Source organism: Eurypyga helias, unplaced genomic scaffold, assembly GCF_000690775.1.
Source record: "Eurypyga helias isolate BGI_N326 unplaced genomic scaffold, ASM69077v1 scaffold6222, whole genome shotgun sequence".
NCBI lineage: Eukaryota > Metazoa > Chordata > Aves > Eurypygiformes > Eurypygidae > Eurypyga > Eurypyga helias.
In genome coordinates this window covers 37132-55764 of record NW_010237716.1, presented here as the reverse complement: position 1 = coordinate 55764, position 18633 = coordinate 37132, and the positions used below count along the sequence as shown (strand labels likewise).

Sequence of the window (18633 nt, the reverse complement as noted above, 5' to 3'; positions counted from 1 at the left end):
TCTCCCTTTTCATCTCTCTTCAAAGAATAGATGTATGTATCTGCATCAGCAGGATTTTGATGAAAATTTTGTTCTTGCAGGCACTGACAAACACCATCACGTTAAAACTTGGGTTTGAAATGAGTATGTCTGAACTGTTGTAAAATTCCAGTCGTTCTTACAGAAGTGCTCAGAGAGGGCTTTGAAAAGGCACAGCCTGTGCTTTTGTAAGACACTGCTCTTACTCTGAGGCTTAAAGAAAAGGTATTTGTGGGCATGTGGCAGAATTGCCTTGTGGTGCGGAGTAATGGGGACGCAAAGGTTGCTACCGTGCGGGACATACTCCCTGTGATGCCCACTTTGCGTCCCTGTCTGGTGCAGCTCACCCTCCCCTCTGTATGCTGTGTAAATACTAAGGTGACTAACCCTGGTGGGGTTATGCCAGGCTGTGCTCCTCGTGCTTGAATTTCAGGAGCTGCATAGCTGAGCAGTCCCTGGCCCTTGTTGGGTTTGTCTGTAGGTGTTTGTTTCCAAAAATAACCAAGGTCATCTTTTTTCTCTCCAGAAAAGTTGATTGCATATCAACGGGAATTTCATGCTTTGAAGGAACGTCTTCGTATAGCTGAGCATCGTACTCTGCAACGCTCTTCTGAGCTGAATGCAATCTTGGAGCAGTTCAGGCGTGCCGTAGCAGAAACAAACGGGAGTAAGAATGCAATGAATAATTTTTCAGGTACATACCGTGATTGAGCTATTTTTTTAGAACTCTGCACTACTATAATTTCTTCTTATTACTATAGAACAAGAAATTAATACCAAGAAAGCTGAATGAAGCTGTTTAGCAGTGCAAATAAAGAATCTGTAATACATTATATCTGGTGGGGATTTATTGTTTGTTTCCAATTTCTATTCTTAATGATTCACTCAGTCTTCATTCTTACAGCTTTAGGGACTGAATACGTATTCCACAAATAGCTCCAAACTCCTGGTTACTTGTTAACTGAGCATATTTTGACAATAATTTACATCGCTTTCTAAATAGAGCTTGAGGGGAAGGGTGAGCCAAAAGTGTTTAAGAAATGGGTGAACTTGAAGAAATTAAAATCTATTTAGAAGTCATCTGGAAGATATAAAAATGTACATCTTCTGGCTGATAGCTGTGTGATATATCTAGATACTTTAGATGGGTTTTGGTTATGATTTCTAAAATGTACAGATAATGTCCTTTTTTGTAACTAGCGATTAAATGTTGCACTGGTCAACTCTTCTATAAGTTTTTCCCCATTTCGGAAGCGGATGCTCAAGTTTACCAAATGCTGTGTTTGGCAGTGTTAGAGCATGCCTTCGTACTACTCAACAGTTTTGACGTTAACTTTTAAAATCACACTATTACTGCTTTAGTCACTCTGATTATTTTAGATGGAAAACCCCCAAAATAACCCCAAACATGTGAAACAAACTTTTCTGGGGTGAGGTCTGATTTGGTAAGTTGCAGAAATTTCACTGTATTTGCCTAATGAGGAATATAAACACAAAGTTCTCTGCAAATCAAAAACTGGATGAAGCTTTCTGAGTCCCTTATCTACTTATATTTGTGCTATGGATTACTATCATCTATAGGATTTTTTTTTTTTGAGGGGCGAGGGTTACAATTACAGGCCCTCGGTGCTGATATTAAGGATGAATTGCTCTGTCTGACACTAAGGGGCTGTCCAGCCTGATCTCCATCTTCAAGGAAGGTATGGATGAAGGTTACATTTAACATAGTTTGTGGCTTCCTGTTCTGTGTGTGTGTTTTTGCTGTTAAGGCAAAGAACAACAGAGGAAGTTACATGAGTTTGATACTATGTTTATGATTATTACCGTATTTATTTATAAAAATAAGCTAGCTTGTTTATAGACAGTGTAGTCATAATTACTCTCTTCTGATGCTGCTGAAGTTACTGATTCACATTTTAAACTTTCTACCAAGTCTGGATCCCAAATAGGACATCCTCTTTTTTTCCACATGAAGCTGTGATGGGAAGTCAGCTGAAGTCTGAATTCCTGAGATTCTGTGCTCAGAACTTGGCATTAGATAGATTTTATTAAGTTTAATGTACTTAAGTATACATAACACTATGTAGTGTTTGCTATGTTGTAAGCTGAAAGAATATCAGGTTGTTTTACGTAAATCATAATTCCTTTATATTATAAAGAGCTGTCACATTTTGAGAGAATTTTTAGTCCAGCTTTTGCAGTTGGAGCTAAAGGAAATGTTAGCAGGAAAAGTAAAATGTACCTGTGTTGGAATCTATCCAAATGAGCATCTCGTCTTATGGGATCTATTTAAAAAGCATTTTTCAAGATTATAAATGGCTAGGAATATAGTTTCACCCAAAAATAAATTTTGTCACCCCCTCAACCAAATAACCCCAAACTCACAATATAACCATTCTAGCTTTGCAGAAGCTACCCTCAGAATCTGAGAGGAGTGACATTTATGGCATTACTTTCCTCACTTCTGCACAATTCATTTTTTTCTTTGGAAACCATGAGTACAGTTTTTTTGCTTAACTTGATATTGTAAATTCCGTAAGTTTTCAAAGGTCCATATGCTATCAAAGTTGTCATTTGATATAGAGTTGTTTTCACACTTGATGTAAGAAAATCAACATGCACAGCAGGGGAATTTAAAAACTGTAATTTGCAACTTTGAGAGCCACCTGGACATCCTGAGAGGCAGTTGTTCTTGGAAGAGCAAGATTTATTTTAAGTACTCTAAAGGACTAAATTAAATTTCATAGAATCACAGAATGGTTTGGGTTGGAAGGGACCTTTTAAAGGTCATCTAGTTCCAACCCCCCTGCCATGGGCAGGGACACCTTCCACTAGACCAGGTTGCTCAAAGCCTCATCCAGCCTGGCCTTGAACACTTCCAGGGATGGGGCATCCACAGCTCTTCTGGACAACCTGTTCCAGTGCGTCACTACCCCCTCCATGAAGAATTTCTTCCTGATATCTGATCTAAATCTCCCCGCTTTCAATTTAAACCCATTACCCCTTGTCCTGTCACTACAGGCCCTTGTAAAAAGTCCCCCCCCAGCTCCCTTGTAGGCCCCTTCAGATACTGGAAGGTGCTATAAGGTCTCCCCAGAGCCTTCTCTTCTCCAGGCTGAACAAGCCCACATCTCTCAGAATTCGTTAGCATTCATTTTATTGCAGAAATATTTAAAATCAGTTGTGTATTTAACACTATTTTTAGTTTTGTAGTGTATGTACAGTGTATTTCAATATGCATTTGTGGCTTTGAAAAGTTACTTGCAGTAGCATCACTACGTGGTGATGAGCTCTGTAACTGTAAGTGAAAATCAGTCTAGGTAATAAGCCTCCCATTACGATTTGATGGGTGGGAACAAACCAAAGTAAAGAAATGGAGCATTCTTTACTTCTGTGATCACCCGCAGTCTTGTGTGATCAGGTAAGCATTAACTGCATTTGTAGCAATGTAGCTGAGTGGAAAATAATCTTGGCCATAGTTTATTTAAAAAGTTAAAATGAAAAAGACTTCCTTTGTGCACAAGGTATAATGCCTCAGTAAAACACATCATTTGTTCTGTTTCTCAGTTAGGACCAAGCTTGGAGTTTTGTATTATTTACCACTGCATAAAACTTTATACTGTTTGTTTTCTGCGTTACTGATTTCATGTATGTTTGCAGATGAGACGCTGAAATTGTTAAAAGAGCTAACAAGTAGAAAATCTCTTCAAGTGCCAAATATCTATTACCATTTGCCTCATTTGTTGAAAAATGAAGGAAGCCTTCAACCTTCTGTGCAGGTTGGCCTTGGAAGGACAGGAGGTATGCTGATACATTTTTTTTTTTAAGGTTTTATATGTTTTAATTTTATGTTTTATATCTGGAGGAGTTTCTAGTTTTAGTAATATTGCTTACTGCATTACTTAGTAGATCAAGGACATCTCATTTAACTTGTGTGATATTCATATCTCTCAGGATTCTTACTGAATCCAAGATGAAAGGAGTTTAGCTTCAGCTTTGCTCTTTTCTGCAAAATCTCAATCACACCCATTCCACGTTAAGGTACACATTAAGAAACATTTAGTTTGGCTTAATTTTTTGTGATTAAGTAAAGGGAACAAAGCTGAAGTGTTAGAAATTCTAAACTGCTAACAGACGTGTCCCTTCGGCTTTTCAGATTTGTGGGGCAACCATGAATGCATATAATTATTTTAGATTTGGTGTTTTTTGAACAATATATGTCAATGTATAACTTAGAGTTGGGAGAACTAGGTTGGATGATCAGATATAATTGTATCCATAAAATGTGGAGCTTCATTTGGGGGTGGGGGGGAGAAATCAATCAGTGTTGTGCTGCAGTACTGTTGATCGCCTCTTTAATTCTAATCCTCACAAATTCTGAGCTTTGGTGATTAGGATAGCTCCATGGAATACCACTCTTGGAGGCCTAGAAAATAAACAGCATAAAGCCTCACCAAGCTGATACGCGTCAAAGCGTACGTGCCCGTGCGTCTCTAAGCTTCAAGGCCCCACTGACGCATCCCCATTTCCCTGCGTGCCATCTGACTAGAACGGCTCATGTTATTGTCCACTAGGCCTTTCTTTTTAAATTTCTTCCCCCTTCCTCCCGCTTTTGAAAGAAGCATGAGTTACTTCTGGCCTATATTTTTTTTTTTTTTTAATTACTTCAGTAAGTTTGATTACTCCTCCTTTTAACAGAAGGCATGCCTGTGTGACAAACGTGTGGGCTCAAGCCATAGGGCTATTTTTCTGATGGTAAACGCCGTTTATTTCAATGTTGTTATTTAGGAAGGAAAAAGCTCATATTCCTTTATTGTTTCAAGTGAAGCCTGTATTATATCCCACTGGGAATATATGACAGAAGTTTGAAATTATGAAACAGAAATTGGAGTTGGGTTTATTTAATTAAAAAGAGGGAAGAAATTCTGAGTTAAAATTATTTTCCTTTTTTCCCCTTCCCAGTTACTGTGCTTTTTGAGCATTTGTTTTAAAAATTCAGCGTTTATTAATGTGCAGTTGTTAGGTGAAGCAGGCTCTATAAGGTAGGATAAACAACATATTTTAATAGTTGTTTGATTTTTATGTATTTATGATGTGGTAAATCATTTTGCACAGATGGCTCAGCATGCTGGTGCTGACTTTTGAAGTCTGCTTTATCCTTTTACTGTGTTCCTGCTGCTGCCTGCTGTGTTCCTAGCAGGTAGCCAGGCCTGGGTACAGGGTGAGTTACAGAAGAAAGACTAAGGGAAAGTTAAGGAACACAGGAGTCGAATGGCCAGCTGAAAGATGCTGTTCATGTAGTTCATGCTGTAGCATGTAGTTGAGGCCAGATTGCTTTGCATTTGAGATGCTTTTAACAGGAATAACAGATTTCGGTGAGGAATTTCTGCTCAATCCTGATGACCTGTAGTTGTTTTTTCTAGAAGAAAGTGATAGTTTTTTTCAGCAGTCTTATTTTAAAAGATAACTTCTGAGAAGTTAAATACTTGAGTTGAGAAGACTGGTTATGCCAAGTTGAAAATAAAACAAAATTAGGGAGTTTAATCACTCTTAAGTTTTGGTTCACTTTATCTGATTAATATCATGGTTGTCAGTTGTTACCTCTGCAGTAGTCTGGCATGTGTGGGATTACTTTTTTTTTCTTTGCTGTGTTAGATATGAGAGTTGGTAGTGATTGTTTAATAATGCCCCTGATGATGTGCGGTATGTTTTTACACTATTTTAAATTACTGTTATCTCCCGTCTTTTAACTCCCTGCATTTCTTAAGCAATGCTTTATTATGGGATAAGATTTTTGTTTTTCTATCTTGTGTATGAAATCACTGAAAGTACATTTGTGGTTTGTTTGATTTCAGTTTCCATTGTAATGGGAATACCTACAGTGAAAAGAAAAGTCAAGTCTTACCTTACAGAAACTCTCCACTCCCTTATTGATAAGCTGTCCCCTGAAGAAAAACTGGATTGTGTCATGGTTGTCTTTATAGGAGAGGTAATCGCTTCAGCATTTGTTATGTAATTTCTAAGCTGCCTTTAATTACAAATACGACTCCTTTCAGGAATTGATGAAGATACACTTTTTCTTCAACATGTAGACAGATGACTGTCTTCTTCCATGAGAAGGAGCCAGTGTCAGTCTTGTGTTTCTGAGAGAAATGACCCTAAAGTGCCCAGCCTTTTCTTTTTATCAAGGGTATAGTGGACATGGATTCGGTGGACTGGTTCTTTTGCAAGTCTTGTGATGCTTATACCTAGTGAGAGAGAGGTGCATTTATGCCTTCAACATCAAAATAATGGCTAAGATGCTCTGGTGTTTTAGGGAGGATTCTTCTCATTCTGATCATGCTACTGCTTGGTTCTTCCTCAAGTGAGTGCTGCCGTTTGAGATGTTAGGCACAGATTGGTACTGATTTTATTTTCTGGACAGTGTGGATATTCTAAACCCAGACCTTTTTCATGGATTAATTAAAACAGTGTTCACTTGGACAGTTTGGTCAGTTTTGCTCTGATTTAATGGAAATAAAATTTAGGACAATGATAGACTGCTTTCAGAAGTAATTCAGTTGGCTGCTGGGAATTGAGTATGCTTATTTTGGTCTATATGTCTTTCTCAGAAGTCTGACTTGGAGAGTGAGAAATTTACTTGCTTGACCTTCATCCATCTAATAATATAGTGCTCTACTAAAACAGTGGTTAGGACTCCCATAGATGAAAATGTGAATCCTCTAGTTATTACTGGGAAAATGGCTTTAGTCCTGTGAACTGGTGTCTCCTCCGGGATGAATCAGTGGGAAACCAGATAGCCATTTTAATACTGCTGGTTCTATTATCACCACATTTTTAAAGCTTGCTTTAAAGTTTGCAAACTTTTAACCTGTACCTGAGAACTGGTTCTTAGGTTTTCCTAATATAAATTGCTCTGCTTTCTTTTTCCTGACAGTCAGTCACAAACTGTCTGTCTGGATATATACAGCTTTTCTACATAAAATGGTCTTAAAAAATCCGTTGTTTGAGAATATCAGGAGAAGAGAATTCATTCTGAATTACTGGGATGCTGACATCTTCTCTGCTGTATTAGTTGGAGTAGTTTTAGTGCCTGTGTGGCTACTTTTCAAGGTTTAAAACTGAAATTTCATTTTGTTTTCCTTAAGGAGGTCTGAGCAATGAAGACCTGTATTATCATTGGATTCTCTGTCTTCTGCAAAATTCAGGAGTGAAGGGAATCCATGCTGTCCCCAGCCGCACAAGTTTCTCTTGTTGCCTTAGACAAGCCCTATTGCTATACCTCAGTTTTCCTAGCTAAATACCTTTCTTCCTTTGAGGTGGTAGGAAATTCTCTTTAATCTTGGGAATGATTCTACAAAAGGGGCTGTGAAGGAACTGAACACTATAACATGGGAGCTATTGCTTCTGTGACCAAGGAGAGTTGTGTTGTTTGCTCCAGGGTGGGATACTGTTACCCTCTGCCTGTGTCTCATGATGAGCAGCACTATGTGCTTACTCTCCTATCTGCTGTGGGCACTGAAAGATACGAGTATCTGTGAAAATTTGAAGAACCTGAGTTTAAATTCTTGTTCTGTTCTAACTATTCTTTAGATTTGCCTTCATCTTTCTTTACTCCATCCAGTTTTGTCATCCTTGCTTTACTATTTCTTTGATCATATTTTATGTTTTCTTAAGTTCAATATCTTGTAGTTTTGTTTTCTAGTTGCTACAAGGGAACTCTTTTGGTGAATAATATGGTACAGTAAATACTTCATCCCAAACTGTGTTGTGTTTTTTCTGAGTTATGCTGTATATTTCATCTTCATTTTGCAAGATGAAAGGTCTAGGTTTATTAAGCATTTTCTCTGGCTAATTGAGGGAAGCCCTACTCCCCTGATGGACTTTTGTTTCTCCTTAAACAAAAGGAAAAGCTTTAGCTTTTAAAATAGCTTTGTCTGGGGGTTTCCTAGCCTAAAATATCTTAAGAGTGTTGCTGTCATTAATGTGTGCATTAATGAAGGCTTATTTAAAAACACGAGAACTTTGACTAACTATGCTTGCACTGAAAACGGTGGCAGAAGTGTCTGAAAAAAGATGCGGCCTCTGCGCAACATCTGTGCAGTAAGTACAGCAAGAAAGGGTGTGAGGTTAGAGTAAGCTTACAGTTACTCTCTGTGCTCTGTCTATAGCTTGTACCAACCAGAAAAAAGTGCAGGACTTCACAGAAATGTTTTCACAAGAGAATTATATGAAAAAATGTTATTTTAAAAGGCTGTTAGTATTTTCTTGCTGACTTTATTTGAGAAATGAAATTGACAGTGTTTAAGAAGCACTGCTGGGAGCCATAGTCATGGACTGTAATCTCTTTGTGCTAAGTACCCTAAAAAACACTTCTAAGCCTGTTATTATTTTTAGCAATTCAATGTCACGCCTTTCTTGTAAATTTGACTTTTTCTACTAAAAAACAAGTTGAAAATTAAGGCTAATGGCCTTCTGCAAACAGCACGAACAGTGTAAACAGATGACCTTGTAAATATAGATGCATTATGGTTGCTAAACAGAGATCTGTATATTCATTTAATGTATGGATATTTCTCAGTAATTTAATTATACACAGTAAATTTCCATACTAGAGGTTCAAGGATATCTAAAATATCTTAGCTGATGTGATATCTAATCACCAATTTAAATACTTACTAGAATTGCTTCACAGTAAACTGTGCAATTGTCCCAGTAACTGACATATGTCTGTTCTCCAATTTGTTAAAATAACTTTCTATTGCAGAGTAATTTGCAGGTATTCATTAGGATGACTAATAAATAGGCATGATTCATTGTACCTCTATACTTAAAAAACTTTTTATTCCCCTTCACTATGTAGCTAGTTCATAGGCTCATCAGATGGGTCAAAACAAGCGATTCAATCTCTTAAACCTGCTCTGTATGAGAACTTGCTTTCATAATAAACAATAGGCTCTAGGTTTAAGAAACTGTGAACTCTATATTAGAATGTCATCCAGTATTTTTATTTAATAGGGCTTGTAATTATAGCAGCCTTCCAGTACTTTAAGGGGGCCTACAAGGAAGCTGGGAGGGGACTTTTTACAAGGGCCTGTAGTGATGGGACAAGGGGTAACGGGTTTAAATTGAAAGTGGGGAGGTTTAGATTGGATATCAGGAACAAGTTCTTCACGGAGAGGGTGGTGAAGCACTGGAACAGGTTGCTCAGAGAAGCAATGGATGCCCTATCCCTGGAAGTGTTCAAGGCCAGGCTGAATGAGGCTCTGAGCAACCTGGTCTAGTGGAAGGTGTCCCTGGCCATGGCAGGGGGTTGGAACTAGATGGTCGTTTTAAGGTCCCTTCCAACCCAAACCGTTCTATGGTTCTGTGATCATAGTGGAACAACAGACATATATATCCATGGTACTGAATGTGATGGAAATTTAGAATACTTTTCTGGTATCTAAACAATCTTTTTTTTCATGAGGGGAGAGCTCATTTATCATGAAGAAAATGCATCTTAGACCTGTTCTAAATATATCACAAATTCTTGTCAGTCCACTTCATTAATCAGTGACTGCACTTAGCACAGTCTTTTGTACAAACAGTAATCAGTGTGCATTGGGAAGACTATAAGCCCTTGATTTGACCAAAAATATCAGAAATACAAATTATTTCAGTAAGAAACATAAGACACTACAGGTATGCAAAAGCATCTTGCTAATCCTGTACACCACTGAGGCAATAACTGACCAGCCATTTGTTCTTGGAGCACTAGTCCACATGCTATACTTCCTTGCATGTTGCTTATTCAAATCTTACTCTGTTTCAATTCACTTTTCACTTGAGGCTAGAAAAATATGCATATCTGAATATCTTCTACTGTCACTGTGTCATCTCTTTGTGTAAACGGTGCCTGCTAAATTGTAAGATGTTGATCTTCAGTAGTGTTTTCTGTATTCTCCCGTTGCAGAGAAATTTTTTTTATTATTTCTTTGGAAAAGTTTCTGTACTGGTTGGGTCAGTGTGACAATCACCCAGCCAGGTACCATCCTGTGTGCTGGTATGAATAAAGCCTTAGCAAATTAAGTACTGAGTGCACACAGTGGGTCAAACCTTGCTATACCTGTTCTGGATGTATTAACATTAGAATCTAATATAGAAAACTTCTGCAGCATAATAAACAAACCTGTATCTTCACCTCTTCTTGCGCTGGGCTTGATCTAGAGATCTCTGTGATCAGCAGATCTCGTGATAGAAAACAAAGGAGTGTATCTTGTGTCTCTTTCTCTCAACCTGGGTGTACTAATATCATCTCTGCTACGGAGATGTTTGATTATTTCTGCTAATTGTTGAAAACCTGGGAGCCACCCTTTCCTGGAGCTGCTCTACAGAGTGTATTCTTAATCCTCAAGAGATCTGACTGCATGTCTCGAGTTGGAGAAAGACGAATAGATCTTAGCATATACTTAACTATGTATGTATATAATACTTAAAACAAGTCAAAGCTAGACACAAATGAATGTCCTGATTTGAATTTTCCTGTGATATTTTTGTTTTGACTGGCCTTCTTAAAAGCTAAACTTATTCTCTGATGTGGTGCTGTGGTTCACAGCCCAATCCATATGGACATATGCCCTCATGACTGAGGATCTGACATGCAGGGTGCAAGGGTAGGGAGAAACGAGAGGCAAGTGATAGGAGAGTACACATGTATTCCTGCGATTGCTGCCAAAGGCTTTGCATTGTGAAACCCTGTCCTGAACTGAGTTGAGTTAATCACAGAAATGATTGGAGAGCAAGAGAGAAAGATATTTCTTCTTGTGTGGTAGAGGGGGGAGTTTCAGTAAGAGAGGGATGAAATCATTAGCTCATGTAGGACACGGAGGCTACATTTTGCTTGTGTAACATTAGAGGGCTGTGTTATGACAGTATTCTGCATTACTGTTTTAGCTTTGCATCTTGTTCTCATGTTCCCTGTATTTAACTTGAACTTGCTGCTTCAGATCTGAAAGCAGATGCTGTATTCCTGAAAATCTTTTTTTCAGCTGCATTTGTTGAACTCTGACAGATGTTACTACCTTTTTCCGCAGCTTTTATTTATATCCATACCCTTCTGCAACCACTGGAAACCACTGTTGCACTTTTATTCCTTAGGGCTTTTTCTTCACTACATTAATATCCCAAAATAGATCCAAATACCACTTTAGTGGTAGCTTTTTCCTATGTGAATTGTAATGCCTTATATGTAGGTAATTATATTTATAGGTACTTTCACCATTTCAAGGGAAATATATGTTTGCTTTGCATTTTCTGGAGGCTGTTCAATTTTGCATTGTTTGTTACTATTTAAAATACATCGTAAAATTATTCCACCCTATTCCACAGGGATGATGAAAGATCAAATAAAATTATAGAAATTAGTAAGCAGTGAAATGACCATGCTTTGCAGATTAGCATGGTTGTTTCCCAGGTTTTTTTTCTTTTTTTTAAAAGGTGTTCTTGAATAGGTTAAGACTGACTTGAAGTAAATTTCATTTTAGAATTAAGATCTGGATACTCATAACAGTCTAGATATAGTGTATCCAGTGTCATTAAGTTGTGGCAGAAGAGGTGAGACAGGAAATAAGAGGGATGGGAATCCCATGCTTTACAATGGAATGTAGATGTCTGAACTTGAAGGCTATTTTCGTTTCTTCTAGCAGTACTGTGTCTTGCTGCTACCGCTAGAGTACAAGACCATGTCTCCTATGGTCTGATGCTAAGTGTTTGTGTGCTTGCTCTGCCTTTGCCAGCCTCACTCCTGCTCTGTTTTGACTCACTGTTTTGCTCCGTTTTAGATTTTACGTGTGTGGACTAGAAGTGTGACATGGTGATATGGGTGCAATCTAGGTACGGCTAAGTGAAATTAAGAGGCAAAAAATCTAAAACAAAGGCAGTATTTTTCATTTGGTACATAGCTAAATTGTGGACCTTGTTGTTACTGGATATTGTGAAATATGAGAGAATAAATGGATTCTGAAATGAATTGGGCAAATTCACAAAGACCAGATCCAGAAGGAGCTATTGAATCTAATGGTAAAGATAGCAGTCAGGCCTAGGAATGATAAAATGTTGATTATTGAGAACTGGGAGGTATATGAAGTGAAAGAAGGTTCGTTCTGCACGTACCCCATTTATTGCACCCTGCACCACACTGGTGTGGCCCCGCCTCGAGTACTGTGTGCAGTTTTGGGTACCTTGATATAAAAAGAACATCAAAGTGCTGGGTCCTGCACTTGGGCCACAACAATCCCACACAACACTACAGGTTTGGGGACAAGTGGCTGGAAAGATGCCTGGCAGAAAATGACCTGGTGGTGTTGGTCGACAGCAGCTGAACATGAGCCAGCAGTGTGCCCAGGTGGCCATGAAGGCCAATGGCATCCTGGTCTGCATCAGGAACAGTGTGGCCAGCAGGACCAGGGCAGTGACTGTCCCCTGTACTGGGGACGGCTGAGGCTGCACCTTGAATCCTGTGTTCAGTTTTGGGCTCTTGACTACCAGAAAGACACTGAGGTGCTGGAGTGTGTCCAGAGAAGGGCAACAGAGCTGTGGAACGGTCTGGAGCACAAGTCCTGTGAGGAGCGGCTGAGGGAACTGGGGGGGTTCAGCCTGGAGGAGGCTCAGGGGAGACCTGATCGCTCTCTACAGCTGCCTGAAAGGAGGCTGCAGAGAGGGGGGGGTTGGTCTCTTCTCCTAAGTGACAAGTGATAGGATGAGAGGAAACAGCCTCAAGTTGTGCCAGGGGAGGTTTAGATTGGATATTAACAAACCTTTCTTCACTGAAAGGGTTGTCAGGCATTGGAGTGGGTTGTCCAGGGAAGTGGTGGAGTCACCATCCCTGGAGGGATTTTAAAAAACGTGTGGACAAGGTGCTGAAGGACACGGTTTAGTGGTGGACTTGTCAGTGGTGCGTTAACGGTTGGACTTAATGATCTTAAAGGTCTTTCCAGTCTAAAAATTCTGTTTCTAAACTATTAGACCAAGATGGTGAAAAACCTCAAGAGCAAGATGTATGAGGAGCAGCTGTGGTCAATTTGTTTGTTCATCTTGAAGAAGAGAAGGCTGAGGGGTGACCTCGTTGCAGTTTACACCTTCCTCAAGAGAGGCAGTGGAAGGGGAGGTGCTGATCTCCTCTCTCTGACCAGTGATAGGAATGTGGAAATGGTATGGAGCTGGTCAGGGCAAGTTCAGGTTGGGCATTAGGAAAAGGCTCTTCACCGAGAGGGTCGTCGGGCACTGGAACAGGCTCCCAGGGAAGGGGTGACGGCACCAAGCCTGTCGAGTTCAAGGAGCGTCTAGAAGACGCTCTTAGTCATATGGTTTCATTTTAGGTAGTCCAGTGAGGAGCAGGCAGTTGGACTTGATGATCCTTGGGGATCCCTTCCAGCTTGAGGTATTCTATGATGCTGTGGTTGCACCTTTATTTTTCTCTATGCATCTGCTACTGTCCAAGACAGTAGATAGACCCTTGGTCTAAAATGCCATTGTTTTCCTTACATTTTGAGAAACAGTCCACCTTCTGTCATTCTTGAAGGTATGAAGTAACTAGGATTTAGCAGTACAAAAGGGTTGATTATTGAAACTAGAAATTTTGAATTTGTCTGACAGTTGTCTAGCTGTTAACCAGCAGCTGGAAAGTTCTGATTTTGCCTGCTAGCAAATATATTCTACTACTTTGCCATGCACACGGTCATAAAAAATAAGTAAAAAAGATTGGAAAGTTCATTGCTGCTCTGTGTGTTTGTTATGAATAACGATGTTTGTTCAGACAAACCTTAGAATAACTGCAGATCTGAAATTCAAGCTCACCTAAACTTGAGAAGGTACTCTGGAGAGTTGTGTGGCATCATCTTACAAAAACTGAGGAAATAAACTTATTTCCCTGACAGTCTGAAACTTTAGTTTGTTCCCCAGCGAACTCTGTTTTCTTTCAGAGAGATTCATCAAAGCACTATGTTTGTGTGTCTCATCAACATTGCTGGTGCTAGGAGTTAAACCTTAGATGTTGCCATGTTCACAGGCTCATGAAACTCCACAGATCTCATAAGCTAAAATATTTTTTTTCTTTTTCTTGCTGAAAGTTTAGATAGGCTCAAGAGGATACTGGCAAACTGCCTTGAAGAGGAGTCTACTGAGAAATGTTAAATACGCAAAATCACTTCCTGAGACAGATTTAACTTGAACTGAAGGTAGTCGGAGCATGGATGGTAGTGAGAAGGGGGTATTGTGTATGCTTGTCCTGGCCGTGCTCTTTGCTGTGTATCTGTTCATGGCTACCACTGCTGGAAGCAGGATGCTGAGCTGAATCAATCTTTGATCTGATCTGGTATGAATGAAAAAAGGAGGATGTCTCAATTGAAGTGTTCTTGCTTTCTCTTGGAGATCAGTAATTTCATATGATAAAGAAGAAAGAACAGGTGGAAAGGCTTCAGTGGCTGATGCCGAAATAACCACCCCTACTTAATGCCTTTCGTTAGTTCCCAGAGATCCACCTAACAGGACAAACTTGTTTGTAAGGCTTCATGTGATTGATTTGTAAGATGCATCTTTTTGGCTGGCACTGTTAACTCTTTGGTTGTGACCTACCACAATTTTGCATTTAATTGCTTTAAAGGGATTAATTATTAGAATTTTAATTTTTCCATCTTTTTCTTGGGTTCCCAAATCCTAGGGATTATTTAATCTCCAACCTTAAGAGTTTTAATAAGGAATAATTCTGGTTTTGTTATTGCTCTCTGATTTGGTAGACAAAAACATTCATAGCATTCTTACAAGTTGTGCTGCTTTGTTTAGGATCATCTCTGACATTTCCATTTGCTAGTTGCAAGCAGCACGGATACCATGAAATAAAATCTAAGCTCATCATAGCTGCTCCAAAGTCAAGCTGGTATCTACCAGATGTTCTTCACTGGAAGCCTGAATAACAGTTACACCGTCTTTCATGGGTGACTTCCTTTTGATTAATCTGGATTTGTCTTGTCCTTTTGAAGGTTCTTGGAGAAGACAAGGGTATTACTGCTTCTTGTTATATATAGTTCATAATTATTTTCAGTAGTCTTGTGTCCTGTAGGTTGATACAGAGGACCTTAGGTCTTTTGTCAAGGCAGTAAACACTTTCTTCCTCAAAAATAGAGAATAGATATTGGTCCATAATAGTTTGAGGTTTTTTCCCTGTTGCTTTTCAGTTATTAGGTGAATTTGTTGATACTGCTTAGAAGATCAGGAAGAAGTTCTTCCTGGAGAGGGTGGTGAGGCACTGGAACAGGTTTCCCAGAGAAGCTGTGGATGCCCCATCCCTGGAAGTGTTCAAGGCCAGGCTGGATGAGGCTTTGAGCAACCTGGTCTAGTGGAAGGGGTCCCTGCCCATGGCAGGGGGGGTGGAACTAGATGGGCTTTAAGGTCCCTTCCAGCCCAAACCAGTCTGTGATTCTATGATTCTATGATCCTTAAATTAGATCCTCAGAGCAAATATCTGGCTATTCCAGGTTTCTTTCCATTGCTACTCTGCAAAGTATTCTGTATAGTTAATTCTTTCCTCGGGTATTGTAACAGATTGATCAAATCTATTGCATGTTCTGATATTTCATGTGGTTGTGTGAAATAACTTACGAGTGCTGTCTTAGTGGGACATGGACACTGCTGAAGGATGTTGGCAAAGATCCCATGTAGTGTTAGGCTGGGTAATGAGAGGGGTTGATTGTCTTCCGAAGTTCTCATGTGGAAAGATGACAGTCAACCTGCTATCCTGAGGGGAAGAGTTTGGTGTTGAAATCCTGGTTCTGAATCTCAGATGCTGCTGGTAAATATAAACACAACTGCTTATTTAGAAATAAGGGCAGGATATCAAGTTTTAAGGTATTTGCTCGTGTGAAAAAATGGCATTAGCTTTTCAATCTCGATTTAAAAAAAAAAAAGAAATCTTAAAGTAGCATCTGCTTTTGCACTATGCTGTTGCAGCAATGGTTGATTCAAAAGGAAGACTGCCTACTAAACCGGGAGTGGTATTTGCCATATATTGTGGTCAGGGCAGCTAGACGGAGACCATCTTGATTTTGTGAGACAGCAGCACAGATGACAGACAATATGAGGTTGGAAGTCTACTGGCTACCTCCCTGTAACATGAAGCTACTGGGAAACTGCCAACCTTTTGCATGAAGGACAAAAATAAGGGGAAGTAGGGGAAAAACCTCTTATTCCAGACTTTCTTTTCTTTTTTTTTTCTTTTTTTAAAAAAAGAAAGGTTTCTGTTAGAAATCATATACTAAAGTTACTTTTCGGTAGTCACTAGGACACTGATTTGCAACACAGCAGGAAAAGTTATGTCTTAAAACTCCATTCCACTAATAAACCATGTGTGAACAATCCATATGTGTATTTAAAGACATCAAGGTCCGTATGGACTTGAGTTTGCTTTTGTGGAACTTGCTGCAGGTTGAGTTTTAAATTGTGAGCACCTTACCTACTTATTAGAACTTCTGTCCAGCACTAGGCATAGCACTTATGAAGAAAATGTGTATGAAAAATTTATGACAAATGCTTTCTACTCATATGTTCTTGTAGTATTTAGAACTTTTGGAAGAAACCCACTGTTAGGCTTTTTGGAAAAGTGTGCGTCACTAGCATTATGTTGGATTTCATAAAAATAAATCTTTAAAATAGGAATGTGATTTTTAAGATCAAAGGTAAGCACCTTTATCAAACAAGATTAGTGGTTCTATGGAAATGGGGTTTCATTCTCTATGTATAATCCTTTAATGGTAATCTGCATTACAAATTCATGGGACAAAATATGAACTGTTTCTTTGTTTCTAACATTTCAAAGGCAGCTATTTCTGCAGAATCCTCATGAGCCACCAGAATCTGGGTTGATTTATAGACTGTAAATTTTCTTTTGAAAACTGATAAATAGTATGTAACGTTATTAGATTAGTAAGTATAACAAAGATTAGGGTTTTCAGTCGCATATATGAAGCCACAAACTCTCTTTTCCTGGAATACGTGTGTACAACCAAGTGAATAGGTTGAATAACGAGCCAGTTCTGGCAAGTTAGTCTCTGATGCAAAAGAGCAGCCCTAGTCGGGAAAACAGTATGTTGATTGCATTCTGCGGTTGGCGCATCCGCACTCTAAATGCAAAGTTTAGGATTTAGAGTGTATGTTCAATGTCCTGTTTTCCAGAAAGCTTTCCCTGGTAATATTTTCATATTATGTAACTGCAATATGAAGTTCTTTCTGCACACACAGTGATCATTTTGTCATTAAGATCATGAGAGATTGCAAGAAAATATTGACAATTGGATTAGAACTGTCCTTTAAAAGCAGATATGAAGCAAAGATTATTTCCTTCTGAAAAAGAATTGTTTCTTCTCCCATTAGACATGACATAGTTACCTGTGTGATGTGTTCCTCTATTACTCAAATATGTGAAAAATCAATTTCAGCATGTGCAGCTACCTCCAATGTTTATTTTACTCGGTTCTTTTAAAGTGTAGCTCCAAAACTGTTAAGTATTCTATTTGGTTTTTTGTGTTTGTTTTTTTTCCAGACTGATCTTGATTATGTTAACAGTGTTGTTGCAAGCCTGGAAAAAGAGTAAGTTGTAGTTTTAATGGGGAACTACTTAGCTTAAATGTGGGTTTGGTTTTTCTTCCTTCCTAACTCAGGTTGTGATAAGTAATAAAAAGTATTCTGGAAGTATGAGATCATGCATTTTGGTTTCTTGTGGGGTTTGGACTTTTGAACAACAAAGTAGTGGGTGACAGATTTAAGCGGCACTGATTCAGTCAGTTAATCTAATCCCATTGATTGGTTTACAGTTTATTTGGTGCATCATAAATGGATGGGATTGGTTTAACATGAATGGAAATTTGACATCTGTGTTAGGGCCTTGTATTCCATATGTTCAAAGAGAACTGTGGGAAAAATCACTAGGTTATGAAAAAAGAAAGGCAAAAGAAGCAGTTAGAATCTAGCTAGAATTCTGATTATTGGGCAAGAGGCTATACTGCTCTGAACAAGATGCTAAGGAAAACAGTATATTTTTGTATACTACTTTTATAGGCCTTCTTTAAATAAGTAGTTGTTGTAACCAGAAATAGTATCTGTACCAAGGCAATCAGGAAGTCTACAGAACTCAGACTCTCAAGTGACTTTAGGATGTTTCTATTGACAGGTTTTCTACAGAGATCAGTTCTGGCTTGGTGGAAGTAATAGCCCCTCCTGCAACTTACTATCCTGATTTGACAAACTTGAAAGAGACATTTGGAGACTCAAAAGAGAGAGTGAGGTTAGTTTATTCCCCCAGATCTTTTCCCATCTCCTCCCACACCCAGACTTTTGTTGTTTATGAAATAGCAAGTGGGATGTGAATTCTTGAAATGTTTTCTTGCTGTAGTTCTTGAAAGTGTGGGGATGCTAAAACTGCTGTGTTCATCCATCGTCTGTTCTGTTCATGGTCACAGCCTGATGCTTGGCTGTGTTCGTTTAGTGTCAGATTTTGGGTGGAGAACTGATACTCAGTATACTTTTTCTTTTTGTGTTACATAGACATTTTTATTTACTGTTTTTCTTCCTGAAACATAGTGTAAA

General features: G+C 38.9%; 1 protein-coding gene across 1 annotated transcript in view; it reads left to right on the top strand.

Annotated features, from left to right (window-relative positions):
• Positions 1-548: 548 nt before the first annotated feature.
• The window catches only part of MGAT4A (mannosyl (alpha-1,3-)-glycoprotein beta-1,4-N-acetylglucosaminyltransferase, isozyme A), a 46129-nt gene continuing 28044 nt past the window's right edge, over positions 549-18633 (top strand). The window contains exons 1-5 of the mRNA XM_010147555.1: positions 549-712; positions 3679-3819; positions 5874-6007; positions 17591-17637; positions 18218-18331. Coding sequence (XP_010145857.1) covers positions 697-712; positions 3679-3819; positions 5874-6007; positions 17591-17637; positions 18218-18331 — 452 coding nt within the window. The 5' untranslated portion in view covers positions 549-696. The remainder of the gene's footprint in view (positions 713-3678; positions 3820-5873; positions 6008-17590; positions 17638-18217; positions 18332-18633) is intronic.